This window comes from Canis aureus, chromosome 5 (genome assembly GCF_053574225.1).
Source record: "Canis aureus isolate CA01 chromosome 5, VMU_Caureus_v.1.0, whole genome shotgun sequence".
Lineage (NCBI taxonomy): Eukaryota > Metazoa > Chordata > Mammalia > Carnivora > Canidae > Canis > Canis aureus.
In genome coordinates, this window is record NC_135615.1 from 725797 (window position 1) to 751992 (window position 26196).

At 38.9% G+C, this 26196-nt stretch overlaps 1 protein-coding gene across 13 annotated transcripts in view; it reads right to left on the reverse strand.

The window, feature by feature from the left end:
- LOC144313594 (ankyrin repeat domain-containing protein 26-like) overlaps positions 1-26196 on the reverse strand; it is a 149958-nt gene that overhangs the window by 51645 nt on the left and 72117 nt on the right. For 6 of the 13 annotated variants that reach the window (XM_077896526.1, XM_077896518.1, XM_077896520.1 and 3 more), the window contains exons 16-20: positions 21413-22363; positions 15980-16050; positions 15340-15433; positions 11436-11548; positions 3841-3973 (exon numbers count right to left, since the gene is read on the reverse strand). In XM_077896526.1, coding sequence (XP_077752652.1) covers positions 3841-3973; positions 11436-11548; positions 15340-15433; positions 15980-16050; positions 21413-22363 — 1362 coding nt within the window. The remainder of the gene's footprint in view (positions 1-3840; positions 3974-11435; positions 11549-15339; positions 15434-15979; positions 16051-21412; positions 22364-26196) is intronic. The other 7 variants (XM_077896527.1, XM_077896524.1, XM_077896528.1 and 4 more) reach the window with 5 other exon arrangements.

A 26196-nucleotide genomic window follows, 5' to 3' on the forward strand; every position in this document is an offset into this window, starting at 1 on the left:
TCCTTTCTCTAAGACATTTTTTCTAAAGAATCCCTTCAATTACAAATTATTAAAACTAGACAAGAACTCCTCTTTTAAATTTCCCCTCATGTTAGGGGAGAAAAACGACTGGCAAGCAGAGAGACATGTGATTTGAAGTATAACAGCTGAACAACTAGTAAAAGTTTAATAAGCAAAACGGAACCTTTTATCTGAATTCAAGTAACTGCAATTCTAAAAGAAAGGCAGCATTGAGTGCTTTTAAATCAATAATCTTCATTCTCCCTTCATCAGTGATGACATAAGGAGAACGTTATGGAATAATTTCTAATCTTTTCATTAGCGAAACAAATGTATTGTCCTTTGGCACACTTAAATTAAATATAATTTCTCCTTTATCTTACTGCAAGCTTATTTTTCAGGGAAGGTAGTAAGACTATCTCATCTTTATATCGTACTAGAATGCTTCTCCATATCATATAGGTTCACTTTGAAATTTTTTTGTGATTCAAATTGCTCGCCTACTATTTGTCTCTGATAATTTGATTGTTTTTAAAAATATTTAATTTATTTATTCATGAGACACACACACAGAGAGACAGAGGCAGAGACACAGGCAGCGAGAGAGGTAGACTCCATGAAAGGAGCCTGACGTGGACTCAATCCTGGGTCTCCAGGATCACGCCCTGGGCTGAAGGCAGTGCTAAACCACTGAGGACCCGGGCTTCCCTGATAATTCAATTAAATGCAACAAGATATTTTACAGGTGTATTCTTGACATAATGTAATGAAATGTTTATTCTATTAATTACGTATTGACCTATCAAAGTACAGCTATGCATATCTTTCTATTTCAGTAAAAGAAGATGGATACAGGCAACTCTGTTTTCCAAGAATGTAGGATCTGTGCCAAGAACAGGATCGGCGCCAGTCTTGTATGCACAAGAACCAGGTCAAAAGAGTATCTAATTGTGAACTTTAAGATGATGGATTAGCAAGACTTCCAAACAGGAAGGCTGATAACCCAGAGTTAATCCTTTATATCCTAGATGGTGAAATCTATGGGTGAGTCTATGCATTATAACAAGTTAATAAAACACAACGAAGTACATAGTAGACAGTGGATCCTACAACCAAGACGATGGAAATGGATGCGGGAGGCACTGAGTGAGAAACTACAGGTATTACTGGAGAAGAGAAACGGGACTCTATCTTTTTGAGCCTGGCTTCTCATTGTGTCAGGTAGTCAGCAAGACATAAGCTGGCAAAAGGCTCCTTCAAAAAGTATAAGTCTCTACAGGAGTAAAGTTAGGTTCTACTACATTGACTTATTACATAATTGTAATATAAATGAGTGGTAATTTGCAAGAGGACTAGGAAAGAATTCTCATAAAATTTGATTTGGTAGTGGCCTAAGGATAGACATATAGGTCAATGTATTAGAATTGAGAATCTAAAAATAAACTCTCAAATTATAAGGGGATCCCTGGGTGGCGCAGCGGTCTGGCGCCTGCCTTTGGCCCAGGGCGCGATCCTGGAGACCCGGGATCGAATCCCACGTCGGGCTCCCGGTGCATGGAGCCTGCTTCTCCTCTGCCTGTGTCTCTGCCTCATTCTCTCTCTCTCTATGACTATCACAAATAAATAAAAAAATTAAAAAAAAAAACTCTCAAATTATGGTGGATTGATTTTCAACAAGGGTGTCGAGACACTAAAATGGATTAAGAATAGTCTTTTTAACAAATGGTACTGAGACAAATGGATATCCACACACAAAGTAATAAAATTAGACCTCTACCTCACAACATATGTACAAACTTAACATGAAATATTAAGAGCTAGGGATCCCTGGGTGGCACAGTGGTTTGGCGCCTGCCTTTGGCCCAGGGCGCGATCCTGGAGACCCGGGATCGAATCCCACATCGGGCTCCCGGTGCATGAAGCCTGCTTCTCCCTCGGCCTGTGTCTCTGCCTCTCTCTCTCTCTCTCTCTGTGACTATCATAAATAAATAAAAATTGAAAAAAAAATATTAAAAAAAAAGAAAAGAAATATTAAGAGCTAAAATTATAAAACTCATAGAAAAAACAGGTGTGTATGTTCGTGATTGCATTTGGCAACAGTTTCTTAAATATGGCATCAAAAGACAGAAACAGATTAAGGATTTCATCAAAATCTAAAAAATAAAAGCTTCTATGCTTCAAATGTAACCATCAAGCAAAAGTGAAAAGGCAAGGTGATGAATAAAATATTTGAAAATCATATCCCTGATAAGGGGTCTGTAGTTAGGATATAGATAGAACTCTTACAATAATGAAAAGACAGTCCAATATAAAAATGGGCAAAATAAATGATTAGTTCTTTAAGCAAGATATAGAAATGAATAATGACCACATATAAAGTGAGATGCTCAACATCACTAGTTCTAAGAAATATGCAAATTAAAACCACAAGACAGATGGAACTCAACAAGTGTATTATGCTAAGTGAAATAAGTCAGAGAAAGACAAATACCATATGATTTCACTCCTATGTGGAATTAAGAAAAAAAAAAAAGCCAACAACAGATGAACATAGGGGAAGGTGGAAAAAAAGGAGAGAAAGAGAGGCAAACCATAAGAGACTCTCAACCATAGAGAATAAACTAAGTGTTGCTGTCGAGGTGGGCAGGGGGGACTAGATGAGTGATGGGTATTAAGGAAGGCACTTGTACTGATGAGCACTGGGTATTTAAGTGAGGAATCACTAAATTCTACTCCTGACACCAAGATTACATGATATGTCAACTAACGAGAATTCAAATAAAAATTTGAAACAAATGAAAATACCCCTACAACGTGTCATTTTACACCCAATAGAATAGCTATAACAAAAACAACAGATAATGACAAACATTGACAAGAATCAGGGAAAATGAGAATCCTCAAACACTGGTGACATAAATGTAAAATGGTGCAGCCAGTTTGGAAAATAGTCTGGCAGTTCCTCAAAAGGTTTAAACCAAAAATGTTAAAGGTCCTTTAACATATGAACTAACAATTCCATTTATAAGTATATACCCAAGAGAAGTGAAATGTTCACGCAAAAGCTTGTACATGCGTATTCACAACAGCATTATTAACAACAGCCAAAAAGTGTAACAGCTCAAACGTCCACCAAATGATAAATACATAAATAAAACGTGGGCTGTCCATATGGTGGGATAGTATTCAGAAATAAAAAAATAATAAAGTTCTGACACATGGCACAAAATAAATCTAAAAACATGCTAAACCAAAGAAGGCAGTCACAAAGGATCAAATATTTGGTGATTCCATTGAGATGACCTGTCCAAAATCAGCAGCAAATCGATAGAGACAGAGACTAGAACGGTGACTACCTATGGCTAAGAAGAATAGGGAGGGGGAAACTAGCATGACGTGCCAGTTAAAGGGCATAGGGTTTATTTTTACGGTGACAAAATGTTCTAAAATGGATTGTGGTAGTCTTTGAATATGCATCTTTTTTTTTTAATTTTTTTTTAATTTTTTATTTATTTATGATAGTCACATAGAGAGAGAGAGAGAGAGAGAGGCAGAGACACAAGCAGAGGGAGAAGCAGGCTCCATGCACCGGGAGCCCGACGTGGGATTCGATCCGGGGTTTCCAGGATCGCGCCCTGGGCCAAAGGCAGGCGCCAAACCACTGCGCCACCCAGGGATCCCTGAATATGCATCTTATGTTCATTATATCTCAATAAAGTTATTACCAAAAATATATATCAAGTATGTAAGATTACTAGGAAAATCTGTATTTTACTGCTCAAAGCACAGAGGGATTTATTTCCCAATGATTTTAGAGTCCCAAAACTAATTAAAAATTACCTTCTGTCTTAGCATATTAATCTGAATTTCCATTTCCGTTTGACTGGTTTTTAAATCTCCATAGAAAGGAAGCTCTCCATTTTCATATTTACTTAATATCCTTCTTAACATGTTTATTAAGTGGTTCTTAAGCCTGCAGAAGGTATAGAATGAGTAAGTCAGGTCCTTTAAGAAGAAATATTTAATACTTATTTAAATAGATAATATGTTCTATCACATAAACAAATCTATACTTATGATATCTCATTTGTTCCAATCTCTCATTGTTTGAGAGAATACCAACTAAATTACATTGCTAAGTAAAAAAATATGGAAAAGATTTTTATGACACATATGGCAGTTGAAGGGTTAACAGGGTAACTATATTAAGAGTTCTTGTAAGTTATTATTAATATCTATTTTCAGTATGTGAATATAAAAATTAATCTATTATTAGGTAGTAGAGGCTAGTAATCCACGGTGAGGAAGAAAAGCATCCTCATCTATTAATGTTTTATAAAGACACAAAAATACATTTTGGTACCCACCTACCCCAGTCTAAAAGAAGGAAAGAAAATACAGACAAAAAACATCAAAGGAGATCATTCAAAACAGAAAGAGAAACAGGAAAGAAAAATATTTATAAAGTTTGAATTCAGAGGAAGAAGGAAGAGGCAGAGCTTTAGAAGAAAGGAAATCAGCAGAGAGAGAATGTATGATGATGGCCTATGAGACTGTTTTAAACAAAAATCTAATACCTTGGCTAGTACATTCTTAGGAAAGTGAAGGATGCCAAACAATGCAGAGAAACAAAGTTGAATGACAGAAAAGTTTTGGCGGATCAGAGCAAAACTTAAATACTCAGCAAATAAGCAGAAAGGAAGCCAGGTGGGAGCTTCAGAGACATCGGAAAGACTTTTTTAAAAATCTGAGTAGTGAAGTTGCTCATTTTATTCTTCATGAAGTCAGACATGTATTTTTGTATGAATGACATATTTTATAACTAGAAAACGCAGGAAGAAAATGTAAGCCACTTGAGTCAGAGATGGCAGAGCAAGAGGAGAACATAGTTTTGTCTGATCCCAGAAATTCAGCCAGAGAGCTTTCAAATCATTCTGAACACCTGTGAAATCAACCAGACATCTAAGGAAAGAATTGCAGCATTTCTACAAATAGAAAAGTGACCACTTTTTGCAAGTCTTGGTTAACTTTCACCTTCAGAGTTACATTCTATTCTTTCACCGTACTTAATTTTATTTCTATATACATGTAAGTCCTGCTTGTTTTTCCTTTGGGATATATTTCTCTAACAAAAAGACATAGGATATGGTATATTGCTCAGTTCTGTTCAACTGGGTGATAATATCCTTTTTTAAAAATTTATTCATGATAGTCACAGAGAGAGAGAGAGAGAGAAAAGAGAGAGAGAAAAAAGACAGAGAGAGAGAGGCAGAGACATAGGCAGAGGGAGAAGCAGGCTCCATGCACCAGGAGCCCGACGTGGGATTCGATCCCGGGTCTCCAGGATCACGCCCTGGGCCAAAGGCAGGCGCAAAACCACTGCGCCACCCAGGGATCTCTGATAATATCCTTTTTATTTTGACTTTTAATTTCCATTTTTACACTTACATTCTAGACTTTCCTTGTATTTAATTTTATTTTTGTATATATACAAGGTTTCCTCTTAACCATTTGGGGATGCAATTTCCTAACAAAAAGACCAAAATTCACATAGTATCGGTGTACTGCTCTGCTCTCTTGATCTCTCTAATTCTATTATCTCCTTTGTTAACCTTTAAATTGGCTTCGGGTCTCTTCTGATTTGTTTAGCATGTATTTATCTGGGGTCATTCTTGATATTTTTCTATTCTGTTCTCTCACTCATCTCTTCTTCTCTGGACAGAATGACAAGATGGAAAAACTCACCGCCACAAAGAGAACAAGAGGTAGTACTGACTGCCCAGAACCTAATCAGCATGGATAGAAGGAAGAGGCTGGAGCGAGAGTTCAGAATAATGACCATCAAGATAATAGCTGGGCTTAAGAGACACTCAGAGGACACTAGAGAATGCCTTTCTGGAGAAATAAAACAACTGATATCTAATCAAGTTGAGATAAAAAAGGCTAATCTTAGTGAGATGCAATCAAAAATGAAGGTTCTAACTGCTAGGATAAATGAGGCTTCACAGAGAAGTAGTGATATAGAAGACAAAACAATGGAGAATAAAGAAGCTGAGGAAAAGCGAGAGAAACAACCACTGGACTATGACAGGAGAATTTGAGAGATGATTCGTACCACACAGCAAAACAATGTTAGAATAATGGGGATCCCAGAAAAAGAGGGGAAGGAGGGGGCAGAAGGCATATTTGAGCAAATTATAGCAGAGATCTTCCCTCATCTGGGGAAAGAAACAGGCACTCAAGTGCCAGGAGGCACAGAGAACCTTCCTCAAAATCAATAAAAAATAGGTCAATATCTCCAAGCAAAGCTTGCAAATTTCAGACCCAAAGAGAAAATCCTGAAAGCAGCTTGGAACACGAGGCCCTGAACCAAGAAGGAGAGAAATATTCAACTGGCAGCGGATCTATCCAAAGAGATAGCAGGCCAGAGAGAGCTGGCATGATATACTCAGGGTGCTCAATGAGAAGAATCTACAGCTAAGAATTTTATCCAGCAAGGCTCTCATTCAAAATACAAGGGGAGATAAAAAGCTTCCAGCACAAACAGAAACTAAAAGAATTTGTGATCCCTAAAACAGCCCTGCAAGGGGAACCTTTAAGAAAACAGAGAGCCCAAAAATAACACAGACCAGAAAGGAACAGACACAGTACACCAAAACACAGACTTGACACGTAATACAATGGCACTACATCCATATCTTTCAATCGTTACTCTGAATGTAAACAAGCCAAATGCCCCAACCAAAACACACAGGGTATCCCAGTGGATTAAAAAAAAAAAAAAAAGCAAGACCCATCGATATGCTATCTGTAAGAGACTCATTTTTAGACACAAAGAAAACCCCAGATTGAAGGTGAGGGGGTGGAAAACCATTTTATCATATTAAAGGACATTAAAAAAAAACTGAGGTGGCAATCTTGATATCAGACAAGTTGTATTTTAAACCAAAGACTGCATTAAGAGATGAAGAAAGACACTATGCCATAATTAAATGGTCTATCCAAAGAGAAAATTGAACAATTATAAGTTTTAATGCCTCTAAAGTAGGAGCAGCCAACTATATAAACCGATTTTCTGTTAAGATTTCATTTATTTATTTATTTGACACAGAGAGAGAACAGAAGCATGGGCAGCAGGAGAGGGAGAAGCAGACTCCCCACTGAACAGGGAGCCTGATGAGGGCTTCATCCCAGGACCCTGAGAACATGACCTGACCAAAGGCAAGGGCTTAACCGACTGAGCCACCCAGACCCCCTTATGAACCAATTAATATCAAAATTAAAGGAACACATTGATAGTCATACAATAATAGTAGGCACTTTAACACACCACTCACTGTAACGGCCAGATCATCTAAGCAGAAGATCCACAAGGGCACAAGGGCTTTGAATGACACACTGCACAAAATGGACTTCACAGATAACTTCAGAGCATTCCATCCTACAGCAACAGAATACACATTCTTCTCGGGTGCACATGGAACATGTTCCATACTAGATCACGTACTGGGTCATAAATGAGGTCTCAACTGATACCAAAAGATTGGGATCATTCCCTGCATACTTTCAGACCACAATGCTTTGAAACTGAAACTTGATCACAAGAGGAAATTTGGAAAGAATTCAAATACACGGAGGTTAAAGAATCAAGCCAGGGAATAAAAGCACAGTTTTAAAAACCTCATAGAAACAAACAAAAATGGAAACGCAACTGCTCAAAACATCTGGGACGTAGCAAAGGTCATCCTAAGAAGGAAGTATATAGCAATACAAGTCTTTCTCAAGAAATGAGAAAGGTCCTAAGTACACAAGCTAACCTTACACCTAAAGGAGCTGGAAAAGAACAGAAGATTAAAACCTAAAACCAGCAGGAGAAGAGAATTCATAAAGATCAGAGCAGAAATCAATGAAATAGAAACCAAAGGAACAGTAGAACACATCAATGAAATCAGGAGCTGGTTCTTTGACAGAATAAGATCAATAAACCCCTGGACAGACATATCAAAAAGAGAACGGACCCAAAGAAATAAGATCGTGAATGAAAGAAGACAGATCACGACCAGCACCAGAGAAATATAGACAACTATAAGAACACATTCTGAGCAACTATATGCCAACAAAGTAAGCAATCTGGAAGAAATGGATCCCTTCCTATCAAAACTGAAACAGGAAGACACAGGAAACCTGAACAGACCCATAACCAGCAAGGAAATGGGAGCAGTCATCAAATATCTGCCAACAACCAAGAGTCCAGGACCAGGAGGCTTCCCAGGAGAATTCTACCACACATTCCAGGAAGAATTAATCTATTCTTCGGAGCTGTTTATAAAAATTAGTAATGGAAGGGAAACCTTCCAGTGTTCTCTGTGAGGCCAACATTACTCTGATCGCAAAACCAGAGCAAGACCCCACCCAAAAGGAGAATTACACTCCAATATCCCTGATGAACACGGATGCCAAAATTCTCAACAAGACACTGGCTGGGAGGATTCAACAGTACATTAAAGGATGATTCACCATGTCCAAGTGGGTTTTATGCCTGGGCTGCAAGGGTGATTCGACATCTGCAGATGAATCAATGTGATACACTACAGAAATAAAAGAAAGGATAAGAACCATAGGATCCTCTCAAGAGATGCAGAAAAAGCAGTTGACAAAGTGCAGCACCCTTTCCGGATCAATACTCTTCACAGTGCAGGGAGGAGGGGAGCATATCTCAATATCATAAAAGCCATCTACGAAAAGCCCACACCCGATGCTATTCTTAATGGGGAAAAACTGAGAGCTTTGCCGCTAAGGTCAGGAACACAACAGGGAGGTCCACTCTCTGGACAACCAGTGTTGTTCGACATAGCCTCAGCATTTAGACAACAAAAAGAAATAAAAAGGCGTCTGAATCAGAAAAGAACTCAAACTCTCACTTTTCTCAGAGGACATGATATCCTATGTGGAAAACCCAAAAGACTCTACGCCAACATTGTTAGGACCCTTTCCTGAATTCAGCAAAGCAGCAGGATAGGAAATCCATGCACAGAAATCAGTTGCATTTCTATACACTAACAATGAGATGGAAGAAAGAGAAACTGAGGAGTCAATTCCATTTACCATTGCACTAAACACCATAAGATACCTTGGAATAAACCCACCCAAAGAGACAAGGATCTGTACTCTGAAGAAGACAGGACATTCTGGAAAGAAATTGAGAAATCATAAAGAACTGAAATCATTCCATGTTCATGGATTGGAAGAACAAATATTGTTAAAATGTCTATGCAAGCTCGAGCAATCTCTACATTCAATGCAATCTCTATCAAAATACTACCAACTTTTTTTTTAAGATTTTTTATTTATTTATTCATTAGACACACACAGAGAGAGAGAGAGAGAGAGAGAGAGAGAGAGGCAGAGACACAGGTAGAGGGAGAAGCAGGCTCCATGCAGGGAGCCCAACGTGGCACTCGATCCTGGGTCTCCAGGATCACACCCTGGATTGAAGGCAGAGCTATACCACTGAGCCACCTGGGCTGCCCCCAACTTCTTTGCATACAGCTGGAGTAAATAATACTAAAATTTCTTTGGAACCTTAGAAGACCCCGAATAGCCAAAGGTATGTTGAAAAACGTAGCCAAAGCTGGTGGCATTAGAAGCCAGCCTTTAAGCTCCATTGCAAAGCTGTGATCAACAGGACAGTATGGTCCTGGCACAAAAGCGGACATGTCAATCAATGGCCCAGAAGAGTAAATCCAGAAGTGGACCCTCAACTCTATGGTCCACTCCTCTTCAACAATACTGGAAAGAAAATCCAATGGAGACAAAGCAGTCTCTTCAACAAATGGTGTGGGAAAATCAGACCACCACATGTAGAAGAATAAAACTGGACCATTTTCTTACACCATACACAAAAATAGAGTCAAAATGGATGAAACACCCAAATGTAAGATAGGAATCCATTAAAATCCTAGAGGAGAACACAGCCAGCAACCTCTGTGACCTTGGCTGCAGCAACTTCTTGCTAGACATGTCACCAGACGCCAAAATGACCTACTGAGACTTCATCAAGATAAAAAGCTTTTACGCAGCAAGGAAACAGTTGACAAAACCAAAAGACAACTGACAGAATGGCAGAAGGTGTTTGCAAATGCCTTATCAGATAAAAGGCTGGTATGCAAAGTCTATAAAGAGCTAATCAAAGTCAACACCCAAAGAAAGATAACCCAATGAAGAAATGGGAAGAAATGAAAGGACATGTCTCCAAAGAAGACATACATATGGCCAACAGACACATGAAAACATGCTCAACATCAGTTGGCACCAGAGAAATACAAATCAAAACCACGGTGAGTTTCCCCCTCACACCTTTCATAATGTCCAAAATTAGCAAGTCTGGAAATGACAGATGTTGGCAGGAATGCAGAGAAAGGGGGATCCTCTTACGATGTTGGTGGGAATGCAACCTGGTGCAGCCACTCTGGAAATCAGTACCAGAGGTTCCTCAAAGAGTTGAAAAAGGAGCTACCTATGTAAAACCCAGCAATTGCACTAGAAGGTATGAATCCCAAAGATCACTTTGGTCAGGATCCAAAGGGGCACCTGCACCCATATGTTTATACCAGTAAATATCCACAATAGCCAAACTAGGAGATCCAATGTTCTTTGAAAGAGGTATGTATAAAGAAGGTGTGATATAAATAAATAATCATATTTATTTATTTATTGGACAGAGAGAGAGAGAGAGAGGGAGGGAGAGAGAGAACAGAATATTACTCAGCCAATAAATAATGAAATCTTGGGACCCCTGGGTGGCTCAGTGGCTGAGAGTAGGCCTTTGGCTCTGGGCATAGGGGAAGGGAAGGAAAAGTAAAACAAGATGAAATCAGAAAGAGACACAAACCATAAGTCACTCAATACTAGAAAACAAACTGTGGGTTGCTGGAGGGGAAGGGATTGGGGGCGATGGGGTAACTGCCTGATGGGGATTAAGGAGGGCACGTGATGGCATGAGCACTGGGTGTTACATAAGACTGATGAATCACTGAACTCTACCTCTGAAACTAATATTACACTATAAGTTAATTAATTTGAATTCAAATAAATAATATAAAATAAAAAGAAATACAAGCAAATCCAAGATAACTTTTGATGTTGTTATATGACACAGTTAAGTTTTTAGAGATTAGGATATCTGCTCTAAGAAAAGAACACTATTAAAAGGAAAGATTACCTAAGAACAAAGATATCTTGCAGAAAAAATTCACGGTGGACAATGAAAAGCGCAGTTGACAATATATGTCAAAGGCATTGTTGTTATTATTTAAGGAATCACGGAAGAGTAAATGTAGTATTTTGGCAAGAATTTCTATTTAGGTTTTTATAAACTACAATTACAGATAAATTAGTTAATTAATGGTTAAAGTGATGTGAAATATTAGTCTTACCCAGTATTCTCTTTTTCCAATTCCTCATTTTTCTTCACTTCTTGATCCAACCTGAACTGCAAAGGCTGTTTTAACTCCATACATTTCTTTAGGTTTTCCTTTTCATCACCACACTTTGGAAACAATTTTTTAAGAACATTAGTTTCAAAAATCAAGAGACTCCTTCTTCTTTTATAAAATGCTATTTCTCATGAATCCATGAGTAATATGTGTTTAGACAGGTTTATAAAATACATATAAAATGTAGGTTATGAACCAAATGTCAATGAAAAGAAATCTCAAAAATAAGGATGTTTGTTAAAACAGCTTCAACTGAGTTTATATTTTCATCATTTTTGTTTCTAGAATTTAAATTGCCAAAATTTACTTGGGAAATACAGAGGTTTTTAATCCACATTAATGAAAAAATCTTTAAGGTGGCTATACTTACATCTGAGTTTCTAGAGATGTCCTAGAAGCAGTTTCACCAATGTCTTAAGATACTCTGGGTTTTGTGAGATCACAGCTTAAGATACAGTCTCTGAAAAATTCCCATACTGTCCCCATTATAATTTTGATGATCATCTGACTTTAGGATGAGATACTCTCCTTCTCTGCAAGCATTTCAAACATTTCTCTGCAAGATTTCAATGTCTTCTTTTCTATTGACCACTTTTCTCTCTAAATAAAATTCAAGGCTTCCCAATATTCTATAAAAACGTTTCCTTACTCTTGCAGCATTTTCGATCATCTTGCTTTTCCCCTTTCACTGGACTCGAACATTCTTTAATGTGTCATCTCAGCCACAGATTCATCTTTTCATCGCGTCTTTTACACTAAAATCTGACTTTCAATCCTGGAATTCCACTAAAAAGTTTTGACAATCATCAAGGATCTGTTTTTACAAGTCCTGATCCTGCTTTACTTCTCAGCAGCAGCTGAAAACAATGCCACATCTTCCCTCTGCTCTTCTAATCCCATTTCATTTCTAAATGACAGCAAACGCTGACATTCAGTCCTTGGACCCTTGCTATTCCTCTTTTTCACATCCTCTCAGAGTTCTCCAAATCCCAAGGCTTCAAAACCAGATGCTCTATTCTATACTTTCAGCCTTGACCCATTTACTGAGGTCATGTGTATGCTTCCATCTTCCTTCTAGTTCCTCATAGACAATATTTTCAACCACACATTCAATACCTGTTACCTGATGTGCATTACCTTTCTAGTTAACTAATCTGTTATTTTTATATATTTTTTTAATTTATGTATTTGAGAGAGAGAGAGCATGAATGGGGAGAGGAGCAGATACAGAGTGAGAAGCAGACTCCCTGCTGCAGAGGGAGCCTGATGTATACAGGACTCGATTCTGGGACCTTGAGGTGATGACCTGAGCCTAAGGTAGATGTTTAACCCACTGAGCCACACAGGCACCTCACACAGTTAATCTTGTACATTTTATCTTGACTCTTTTTGGGATTACTTTGAGTTATTTTTTAAAGATTTTATTTATTCATTTATTTATTCATGAGAGGTACGGAAGGAGAGGGCGGGGGGGCAGGGAGAGAGAGGCAGAGAGAGAGAGAGAGAGAGAGAGGCAAAGAGACAGGTAGAGAGAGAAGCAGGCTCCATGCAGGGAGCCCCATGGAGGACTCCATCCCAGGACTCCAGGATCATGCCCTGAGCTGAAGGCAGACGCTTAATGAGAGAGACACCCAGGCATCCCGAGTGTATTTTTTTTTAATTTTTTAAAATTTATTTATGATAGTCACACACACACACACACACACACACACACACACACACAGAGGCAGAGACACAGGCAGAGGGAGAAGCAGGCTCCATGCACCGGGAGCCCGACGTGGGATTCGATCCCAGGTCTCCAGGATCGCGCCCTGGGCCAAAGGCAGGTGCCAAACCGCTGTGCCACCCAGGGATCCCAGTGTATTATTTTTTAATCTGGGGGGGGGGGCACCTTTACCCTCAGGATGCTGACCATTGTACTTTGTCTTGCTTTTCTTTTATAATGCAAAAGTTCAAAAAAAAATAATGCAAAAGTTCTTCCCAAGGGTTGGATTATGAACGGTTTGCCTTTGTTTCCTTTTGAATACTTTCCTATTCCATAGAGACGTGAACTTACGGAAGTCTTCTTCTAAGTTCTTTTCAGACACATACTTGACTATTTTCTTCAGAGGCTTAAGTCAGCTAGAGCTAACTCTTCTTCCCAATCCATATTTCTTCACCTCAAAATGGTGTCCATGAAATATCTTAACACAGATGTAGTCTCTGTCCTGGGGATTCATGAGGTGAGAACCTTCTAGAGAAATTAGGGCTATGAACTAAGTTGCTGGAAAGCTATTTAAGTTTTTATTTTATAGGGTAAGCTTAAAGTGGCTAATCATTTTATACCATAACCCTAATTCATTTCTATAGGAATATGCAGAATTATCTATGGATATTCTTACAAACTCTGTAATATGTGGTGGCTTCCTAATAGATTCCTGTGTGATATTGTAGGGGGACAACTCATGGCACTCTCAGTCAGAGAGAAGACTCCTTGTCAAGTTAACTGCATGAAAAGTACAGTAAAGCAACTTGAGCAGTTTTATATGAAGTCAGGAAAAAAAGTTTTTTTCGATGTTTCTTTGGCCACAGAAAGGACCAGTCAACAGAATGTGCTAGTTCCCCTGATAGGTATGATTGTTTAATGAAATTTGCATGTACCTAACTTATGTCACTGACAGAAACTAGTTGTAGGTCCATCTACCTCATAGTTCCAACTTAGAAGTCCCAAAGCAATCTTCTCATCTTAAATCATTGGTAGCCACTCCTACAAAGGACGGTATGAATGGCACGATAATCCTGTACTGCTTATAAATGGTTATATAGTTTTCACTACCTATCAATAAACTGGAGTCCTGGATTGCACATTAATCTTTTCTGAGATTGGACTGTTAAATCTCTGAAAGTATGATTAACTCAAGGTAATAGAAAAACATTCGTTTCTGAACTTGCAATGAATGCTAGGAGCACTAGGTTACTCTCTAAGGCCCTGACTGAGCAGTCATTTCTACTTTTTCACTGGCATCTCTTTTCCTTTACAAAATCCAACAAGGAGAAAACTACATCCCTTTGAGAAAAATGTTTGCATAATTACCTAGTAGTCATTCTGCTTTTTTCTAAGATTCTATTTATTTATTTATGAGACACACACAAACACACTCACACACACACACACACAGAGGCAGAGACACATGCAGAGGAGGAGCAGGCTCCATGCAGGGAGCCCCATGTGGGACTCAATCCGGGGACTACAGGATCATGCCCTGGGCCCAGGGCAGGCACCAAACCACTGAGCCACCCAGGGATCCCCCTCGTAGTCATTCTTAATGAAGGCAACACACTACCAATTTGTAATTACAAATCACCACAAATTATTAGTAAAGTAATTCATTCTCAAAATCTCAGTGAAGGGTTGAGATTACAAGAGAAAGTCAGCATTCAAGATCAAATTATTACTCAAAGTTTGGGGAATTTTAAACATATTGAAAAATATTAGCAGGGACTCAGACATTAGTATACCAATATTCATAGCAGCATTACCAACAATAGCTAAGAGGTAGAAAAACCCAAATGATCACTGACAGATAAACAAAATGTGATATATATATATATAAAATACTGTTTTGCTTAGGCTATCACAATCCTTTTTATTAAAATCTTACTACAAAAATGATTAATTTATGCATTCAGTCAACTTTATCTATAAAGAGGAATTATACCAAGAGTAGTTAAATAGCAACCATATGAATATAATAAATATTTTTATGAGTGAGAATTTTCATATTATCCAAAATGTTCTTATACACTACTACTAGAGATATAAAAATTCCTTCTCCTTAGGACAGAAATTAAGAGACTGACTTACCGAACTTGAACTTAACAGGTCTTTCTGAAGCTGTTCAATTTGGCCTGCTTGCTCCTTGACTGTAACTTTTAACTCGGCATTTTCAACTTCAAGCCTAAAATGCATATTTTAAAATATTTATTCTCAGACACAAATTTTAAACATACCACATAATTTCTAAACAAACATCTAAAGGTCTTACATAAATTCTTAGAAATTTAAAAAGTAGATTTGGCAATTGTGCCATTTTTCTGGTTGTGTTTTGGGGTTAATGTACAAAATTTAAAGATCGTAAGCAAAAAAGAAAAAAAAAAGGATCGTAAGCAAAAATTATGCATTTCAAAATCCCACAAAGCTGATATTTTTACCCAGCTAAACAACGATGTATTTATCATAATGGATATATTTCTCATACTATACTACTTATCTGCTTTATAAATACTCAAGTTATTTTCTGTGCTGCTTTCACTTGTCCTGTTGCGGGACGCCTGGGTGGCTCAGTGGTTGAGAGCCTCCCTTTGGATCAGGGCACGATTCTGGAGTCCCAGAATTGAGTTCTGCATCAGGCTTCCTGTAGGGAGGCTGCTTCTCCCTCTACCTATGTCTCTGTCTCTCTCTGTGTCTCTCATGAATAAATAAAATCTTAAAATAAATTGCATACTTTTTTATGTCATCTCTGAACTTCTGAATGCACCTTACAACCTTTGTTTGTAACTCCTTTGCTTCTTGTCGCTAAAAAAGAAAAGAAATACTTTTAACTACTGACAATCTAGTATAAAACCACCATCATCTGTTTTTGTAAATACAATGTCACTGGACACAGCCACATTTTCCTCTACATACTGATTTAAGGCTTCCCCAGAATTATACTGCTACAATAGAGACCTATGACTTGCAAAGCCCAAAATATTTACAATCCCCTGACAGAAAAGCTTTCTGAGCACTCTTCTAGTATTAAAAAACAACATTCTAACGTTTTTAAATTATATTTTATCAGGTACACATACAAATTTACGTATTGTTCAAAGGCAGAAAGACAGGAAATTACCTTATGGTAAACTTTTCTAGTTTTCTATTCCAAGCACCACATCAATTATAATTTTAAATATTCACATTTACAAATCACCATGGGCATTCCAGTGATTATACAAGTTAACATGCTGCTTTCAGGGACACTCAGATATTTCAAGTAACAGCTTCTGAGGCAGGATCTCTGTAGGAACCAGAATGCCTGGATTTGAATTCCCAGCTCCCCTGGGCATTTGCTGTTTGACCTTGAAAAATTACTTCAAATTCTGTGTCTCAGTTTCTTCATGTGTAAAATGAAGTTAATAATAGTATCTACCTCACTGTGATAGTCGGAAGTTTAAATTAGGGAATATACATAAACTACTTAGAAGAGTATGTGGCACATACCAAATTCTAAGTGTCTGCAATTAGCATTATTATTGTTGTTGTGTTTTACGTTCTAATGATATTTGATATTTTAGGCAGACGGCAGGCCAATGAAAGTGGTCTCTTACACAAGTTATATTGAAATCATTCTTCATACCACTGAAAGCGGTAGCAAATGGGGAGCATAAGGCCCAGGATATAGCCTCAGGACTTCAAAACACTTTCACTACAGGTGCCTCAGTGGCTCAGTCAGTTAGGCATCTGCTGTGGGCTCAGATCATGATTTTGGGGTCCTGGGATTGAGACCCCAACATCAGGGTTCCTGCTCAGCAGGGAGTCTGCTTCTTCCTTTCTCTCTGCCCCTCCCCCTGCTTGTGCACTCATGTTCTCTCTCTCTCTCTCTCCCTCTCCCTCTCTCTCTCTCTCTCTCAAGTAAAATATTAAAAAAAGGGACGCCTGGGTGTCTCAGCGGTTATGTATCACTTGAACTGGGACTTGGCTCAGGCTTGATCCTGGAGTCCTGGGATCAAGTCCCACATCAGGCTTCCTGCATGGAGCCTGCTTCTCTCTCTGCCCGTGTCTCTGCCTCTCTTTCTGTCTCTTATGAGTAAATAAACAAAAGTTAATTTTTTTTAAATCTTCAAGAAAAAACTTTCAAAAGTTCCACTAGCCAATGGTACTTTCCTCCACTTATAATAATTTTAATTTACCTCCTCTCTATACTACTCAGTGAACAATGCTCATGGACTACAGTGCAAACAGTAACTCCTACACTGAGTGATACATAACTTACATGACCATCAGAGGCAAGGTAAAGCCACTGACGTGGAAATAATGGACTCTTGCTAAACCAATGTTCCCAAATCATTTTATGTTCATATTGTTCATCTTAGCAACTGTTTATGTTAGAGGGCTTTAGCAAGTACTCTGATGAGTAGAGATTAAGGCTCCGTGGTGTGGCATATCAGAAAAGCTGCCCTCAGGGGCACCCGCTGGCTCAGTTAAAAGAACATCCAACGGTTAACCTTCAGTTCCTGTTCAAGCCCCACAATAGATGTAATGATTATATAAAATAAATAAACTTAAAAAAAAACCTGTCCTCAGAGCTTTATAGTTGGTAAAGTGCTGGAACTCTGTAAATCTCAGTTCTGGTTGCATAATGAAGGCAGGCATATTTAGACTGTTTTGCCATAATCAGAAAAAAACAGCATCTGATTGAATACTTTGTCCGATCGGATTAAATGCTTTCAGTTTTACACTTAACTGCTTAAAATACATTTAGAATACAGCTTTGTTATGTCAATGTGTTTCAATCAGAAATTACTGCTATGGTATAAAGTACTTAATTTTATCCTAAAAACTGTTAAGATATTCTCAAATTTAGGCAAGGACAGGTACCATACACATAAAATATTTTCCCTCTTAGATACATTTGTACATAAGAAGACAGAATTATCGCTCATGAAAAAAAATAAAAACAATGTAAAATAAAGGACTAAACTGGTCTGCACAGACTAGATAATACATGTAAAATAAAGGACTAAACTGGTCTGCACAGACTAGATAATACGGGTGAAGAAAGTAAGTTCAGGGGGAGTTACAATAATCAGAGAAAGCCTCATGGAGAATGAGAGACAATGAGCCAGGACTCAATAGTGTAGGATTAGGCAAGAGGAAGGGAAACTAAAAAGACAGAAAGGGTAGAATGAGTAAATAAAAAAGGGTGAGAGATGGTAAAATCACCCCAATTAACTTAAAGGATAAAATCTGATGGCAGAGAAATACAGATGTCCACACAACTAAACCAATGTTCACAGCAGCATTATTAATGGCCACAAAGTGGAAATAACCCAAAGGTGCATTAAATGATGAATGAACAAGGGCGTTAGCCCACAATGGAGGACTGTCTGACCAGAAAAAGAAATGAAGCACTGACAGATGCTAGAACACAGGCGAACCCTGAAAACAGGAAGTGAAAGAAGCGAGTCGCAAAGGACCACACATGGTGTGACTCCCTTTATAGGAAACATTCACAATAGGCAACTCTATGGAGACAAGAAGTAGACTTCTGGTTGCCCGAGGTCAAGGGCAACAGCTAAGGGTTTTTTTTCAGGGTGACGAAAATGTTCTGATGGCAGTGATAGTTGCAAAACCCTATAAATATACTCAGCGACAACAACACATGTTAAATGGGTCAACTGTATGGTAGGTGTATTTATAGCTCAATAAAGCTTTTAAAAAGAGTCAATGGCAGGACCTAGATAATTTTCTTAATTCTCTCTTTTGGCTTTATATACATCATCTGAATATTTCCATGCATTTTAATATATAAATATTAAAAATATAAATATTTTATAATATTTATAAATAAATATATTAAAAATAAATATATAAAAGGAAAAGAAAATGAAGGAAATGCCTCAGTTCCACTAGTCGTAACCTTTCTTTACAAGTTTTCCTGAAATCAGTACAGAGTCTATATCCATCAATAAAAGTGAAGATGAGAAGTAAGACGATTTTCTGAAACATTCCGTTAAACCTTATCTTCTGATTTTATCTAGCTCGCCTCATCATGGTAATAGAGATCTCAGTAGAAAACATTGTTTTTAGGGCACCTGGGTGGCTCAGTTGGTTTAGGCGTCCAACTCATGATTTCAGCTCAGGTCATGATCTCATTGGTGGTGGGTTTAAGCTGGCATGGGGCTCTGTACTCAGCAGGGAATCTCCTGGAGATTCTTTCTCTCTCCCTGTGCCCCTCCCCCTACTCATGAGTGTGCATGGACATGCATTCTTTCTCTCTCTCTCAAATAAATAAATAAATAAATCGTTAAAAAAAATCGTATAGCAGGAGAAAAAAGTCCCTCAATTTCTGTGAATGGGTAAATGCTATAAGGAAAAACATAGAACACAGAGAGAGCAGAATGAAAAGTCAGAATTTAATAAATAAGTGCATGGTGAAGACACTAAAATTATGCTAAATTGAAATGAAAATACAAAAGAAAGTGGTCCATGGAAATTAGCATCCTAAAACATTTATATTATTTAACCAGCTACAGAGGAACTGTTGACATGTTATATGTAATACATATGTGACTTTCGATTTGATCCAATGTTTTTAAATCCTGTACCTCATCTTCTAAATTAATACGATAATGTGATAACTCCGGTGAAGCCTGTGACATACATTGCTTTTTTAGGGCATCAGCCAGTTCTTGTTGAAGTTCTCTCATAACTACCTAATAAGACCTTCTGTTACTGATTTTAGAAATCATCCTATTATTATGTTAATAATATAATTCTAACGTATGTACTTTATCACCACATACATCAACTCACCTTTTATTCCTAGAATGTACACACTGCTAAGTGAATTCAGTTAAAGACACAAAAAGTGTTATCCCTCCTGCCTAGTCAGTATTATGTTACACAGATAATTATTTCAGCCCCACTCTCCATTCCTTGTTGATGAATTTGCAAAGCTTCCCAGCCTGCTGAAGTCTCAAAAAGAAATGGGTATTGTATAGGTGAGACTAGCAGTGGTAAATTCTACATTAATCAAATATTTTCTCTCTTTTTTATTAGAGGCTAAAATTAACTTCTAAGTTCTTCACATACTCAATCCTCTGCTCAAATCCTTCCAATAGGTTACTATCTCAGAACAAATGTGAAGTCATACTAATGGCCCTCAAGCCCCCTACATAACCTGGCTTCTGCCTCCCTCCTGGCCTCAGCTCCTAGAGATCCCTCCCCTGTTCATGCTCACTCCACTCCTGCTATACAAGAATCCTGCCATCCCTCCCTCAGTAGCCTGAAAATGGAGATCCAGTGCCAAATTAATAAATCACAAAGATACAATTCTATTGGAAAATTTTAAGCCCAAATGGTAGTTACCAATGGAGTTTTGAAATGAGCAAATTATTTGAAAAATGCTTAAATTATAAACCGTGGTGGGAAGATGAAATCAAATACAGCTTTGCTAAGTCACCAGTTATCCCAAATTATGATTTAGTGAAAAGTAGATGCCTTCAAAGAGTGAAAAGGTCACAAGAATAAATGATTTGAGACTAAACATTTAAATTTACATAAATAAAAATAAAAGTATGCTAACTGAAAATGCTTAAAAAGCTATCAAAAAAAAGTACTGAGATACAGCACCTACACTTCAGTTCATGTGACAAATCTGGAGTTAGTTGTCAAGGTAATCCACTTATTTGAACCTCAAGGTCAAAACACTCAGGTATGAGCATTTCCACTTATCTGTTCATCATGGTATTAAAACGTGGTGACAAGAATTAAAACTATTTTAGTAGTACTAACAATAAATTATTAATATCAGACTCCTTTCTTTAACAATGTATAACTTAACCTCTTGAAGTTTCTCATAGATGACGTGCATTTTTATTCAAATTAAAGCACCTTTCAGGTCTAATTTTTATTTGCTGGATACAAGTTATGAAGATTCAAAACTGACCCATAATCATTCAGGTCGTGATCTCGGGGTCATGAAGTGGAGCTCTGCACTGGGCATAGAGCCCACTTTGGATTCTCTCTCCCTCTCCATCTGCCCCACTCCCATTTAGGTGCAGGTGCACTATTTCTCTCCAAAAAAAAAAAAATAGTACTAATAAGCCATAACCAAACATTACTTTGAACTTTCTAATAGGAAGCTTGAAAAATATTTGTCTTTCTGAATACTTACTTCTCTTTCTTCTTTCTCATCTTCATATCTAAATGCTCTTTCCATTATCTGTTTACATTTATTGATTAACTCCTTATTTCTTTCTCGCAGTTGAAGAGCTCGTTTTTCACCTGCAACTCGAACCATTCTTACAATAACCTGAACCTGGTCTTTGAGATAAATTATAGTCTTTTCTTTACATTCCACTCTGCTGTAGGCATCATCTAGTTGCTCTCGGAGCAACATATTTTCACTTTGTAGTTGAGATAATTTCTCTTCTAAGGATTCATGCTTTCCCATGTATTCATTCACTTTACCTTGTTCGTTTTGAGATTTCTGCTCAATTTCCTTCTTCTGACCCTGTGTTTGTTTTGGGTTTCTTTGTAAATGTTCTAAAGCCAACGTCTTTTCTCTGAGAGCATCTCTTGTATACTGCAGCTCAATTTCTAGGGCATTAAGTTTACTTTCGACTTCAGAAAGTTGCTGAGAAAGCACCTCATTGTTATCTTTTAGGTTAGACATCTCAAAGTTCATTTTGTCCTGTAAATGACACCACTCATCTTTTGCTCTCTGGAAAGCAAGTTCTAGGTCTCTTTTTGATGCCTGACTTTGATCACGATCCTGTATAGCTGTAGCGACTCTAGCTCGGTATGATTGAAGTTTTGCTTCCAGTCTTTCTCTGTTTAGCTTTTCATCCTGCAATTTAGAGTTCAGCATGGTATTCTCAGTTGTCACAACATTCAGCTGCCCACTAGATTGGAATACTGTATTTGTTAATGTTACCTCATTCAGTTTTATGGCGTTTTGAAGACTGTCATTCTTTTCTTTTTCAGTTTCAGTGTCTTCACAATACCTCTTTTCCTGCTTCTGATTCCTTATTGTGTCTATTTCCAGTCTTAGCATGGCAAGTTCATCTTGCAACATGCGGTTTTCATGTAACAGACCTTTTTCTTTTTCATGAGGAGGAGAAACCTAAGTAAAACAAGAGTCTTTTAGCTGGAACTCAATAAAATGACATTATCATGATTTTCTCTGAAATCAAAGAATATCCTATGTTTATACAAGGAATGGGTTGCAGTTAAGTGGATATCCAACTGGAAAAACACAAAGTTGGATCCAAGCTCAAACTTTTATACAAGCATAAATTCCCCAAAGTTCAAAAGTTTAATTGAAAGCAATGAATGCATGAAAGGAAAAAGAAATCATGACAAAATCCTAAGAATCTCAGAATTGGAAAGGTCTTTCTCTGGTTTACAACAAACTCAGAAGGCTTGAAAGAAAAAAACTAATACATCTGACTACACTAAAATTGAGTTTATAGTCTCATGTCTAACACAGTCCACAGGAAAACCCTTAGCTCTGCATATATTTGGACAGATTCAATTTCCTAACCTCACTTTGTCCTGAGAATATTCCATACGTATTCGACTTTTCTAACATTTCTATACTCAGTTATAAGAATTTTATCTACTGATAACTAATAAATCTAGGCATTGTACTACAAACATGTCTGCACACATTAATTATCTCTTTTAGTTATCACAATTCAAAAATGGAGAGGTTAAAAATACTAAGTGAGCTGCAGGACATTCCCCAGGTCTTTGTACCCACTACCACTATTCTGGCACCAAACTGCAGCTACTTCTCTAGTGTGAATCTTAAATACAAAAGAAGCCTTGTATTTCAGGAGTGGCTGGGTGGCTCAGTCAGTTAAGCCTCTGCCTTCAGCTGAGGTCATGGTCCCCGGATCCTGAGAGCAAGTCCCGTGTCAGGCTCCCTGCTCCACAGAAAGCCTGCTTTTCTCTCTCCCTCTGCCTCCACTCCCCCTGCTTGTGCTCTGTCAAATGAATCCATAAAGTCTTTTAAAAAGAAAAAAAAGCCTTATATTTCAAAATACCAATACTAACTAAGGTAAAATTTATGTAGCTCCTAGAAAAATCATGAGATTATTTGTGGCTGCAACTAATTTTATTTCCTCTTCAGATGTTTAAAATGGCAATAAATGCAGAAGAGGGGAAAATACACTGAGCTATTTTACTAGGAACAAAAGACTTATCAATAAATTATCAGTAAGTATATATTACAGCATATGATTATTTCAAAAGCTCCTTGTAGGGATCCCTGGGTGGTGCAGCGGTTTGGCGCCTGCCTTTGGCCCAGGGCGCGATCCTCGAGACCCGGGATCGAAGCCCACATCGGGCTCCTGGTGCATGGAGCCTGCTTCTCCCTCTGCCTATGTCTCTGCCTCTCTCTCTCTGTGACTATCATAAATAAATAAAAAAATTTAAAAAAAAAAGCTCCTTGTAATGAAATCAGATACTACTTGGAGCAAATTGTTACTCATCTCAAAAGTAGGAGACTAACATCTGAAGTAAGGTCTTAAAACGGGCTACACTTTTCCTCCTGTTCATCAGTGGAAGTGTGAAACTAACCCCTCTATGAATATAGAGGTGGTGAAGGAATTGCCAAAAACTAAAACATATGTTGTTAGTAGCAAGAGTTTTGTGCTTATGGAAAGCTCATAAATTCCATACTATTTTCCAAAATAATAAAAACTTCTACTTCAGATAAGGGCATTATGAATGTCACTATTTGACACCTGCAGACAAATGCATTTAAATTAATGAATGGACTACAAACTTCACTCCTCCCTATATAGACCCGTATGTGTATGTATGTACATATGTATATATGTATATACATACACACACACTCACCCACAAATATATATGTATTCTTTTAAAATCCTCTGTACTTACCATAATGTACAGGGTTGGTTTTTAGAAATATACACATGCATGGAGAAAAATAATAATTCCAAAAAATAAAATATACATACGTACAAATACATACACACGTACTTCAAAATAACTAAAGAAAATACCTCAGAATTCATTTTAGTATGAGACATTTCTGACTCATTTCGTTTGCAAAGGTGATTGTTTAGAATCCCATCTTGGGTGGGGCGGGGGCAAGGTGAGGGAGGAGTAGGGATCCTCAAGCACCTGGCCCCACCAACTTACCTTGATAACTTTCAAATCATCCTGAACACCTACGAATTCGACCTGAGATTGATTGATGATTGATTTTTATTTACTTTTTTACTGGAGCTCGATTTGCCAACATATAGTATAACACCCAGTGCTCATCCCGTCAAGTGCCCCCCCCTCCCCTGGCAAGTGCCCGACCTGAGATTTTTTTTTAAAGATTTATTTATTTATTTATGATAGAGAGAGAAAGAGAGAGAGAGAGGCAGAGACACAGGAGGAGGGAGAAGCAGGCTCCATGCTGGGAGCCCCACGTGGGACTCGATCCCGGGACTCAGCCCTGGTCAGCCCTGGGTCAAAGGCAGGCGCCAAACCGCTGAGCCACCCAGGGATCCCCCCGAACTGAGATTTAAAGAGAGAACAGTCAGAACGCTACAGAGAGAAGGGTTTTCGCTCCTAACAAGGTAGGGAGGCGGAAAAAAATAAAAAAGAATCAAGTGGGGAGGGGCACCGGAGGAGCCGGGCTGAGGCCTGCAGCGGGGAAAGCCTCCCAGGCGGGTAAGCGCAGCCCTGGAGAAGCAGACAAGTGGGAGCTTTAAAATCCGCCCCGGATTCCTCCGGGATGGAAAGGCGCTCAGCTGGGAACTCCGCCAGGACGTGGGGGGTGGGGACCTCCAGTCTCCGGGGTCACTGACAGAGGAAGTGCGCAGGGTCGAGCGCCCCCCACACCGGCCCAGCTCCGTAAAGGGCTGGAGCGCGCTGCGCGGGGCCTCGGGGAGAAGCCGGTGTGTCGGGAGGGGCTCCGGGAGCCAGACTCCAGCAGCGCAGGCCCCGGACCCCAGGGGACACAGCCGGGATCCTGCTCTCCCCGGGACAGGCCGAGGCGGGGAGGGCCCAGGACAGCGAGGACACTCCTGCCCCTCCTGCCCCGGGAGCATCCAGGCCCCTGTGGACTGGGAGATGGGGGGAGTCACTGCAGGGGGCGCCCTCCAGGGCCAGGGAGACCTGGCCGCTGCCGGTGTGGTTGTCCCTCCTGGTGTCACCCGGTGCCTGGGAGAGGCGTGGCCGCCAGGGGACACGGGCCTCACGGGAGGTCAGGTCGGCTCCCCGTGACCCTGCACCCAGCAGGGGGCGGGGCAGCTCCCCAAGGTACACACACCTGAGAATCGGCACAGCCCGCCCCTCCCCCAGAAGACCAGCTGGAAGGACAGGGGAAGAGCAAGTTCCCCACCCAGCAGCGCTGGAAAGCTCCAGGGGAAGTCGAGGGATCTACAGTATATAGAACTGGAGGGTACCCCTCTTCCCCGCCCCCCCACCCATGTTCCAGTACAACTCATTTTTATATCAGACTGTAAGTTTCCAATTTTCTTTCTCTTTTCCCACCTTAACTACAATATTTTGCCACCTCTTCATTTTCAGGTTTCTTCCTTTTTGACTCATATTTTTACAATTACACGTCTTAGATAGATTTTCCACTTCTAGATTCCCTTCAACATACTCAACTTAATTTTGGGAGCTAGACGAGATATGTTTTGTGTGTGTGTGCTTTTTTTGTTTTCTCTACCTCATTTTGTTCTACAATGGCACAATACCTTCTAAAACAGGACGAGCATGCACCCAGAACCAAGTGGTATACCGTGCTGGTTCATTCTGTGAGACTATATTCTCTCTTCGTTCCCATTCTGCCCCCCTTTTTATCTCATTTATGTTTTGGGGAACAATGTTGGGTCTCTCTACAAGTATTTCTGGTTTATAGAAATTTGGGACTCAGTATCTTCTAACATACAGAACTTAATACACCCAGGACCAAGAGGATCA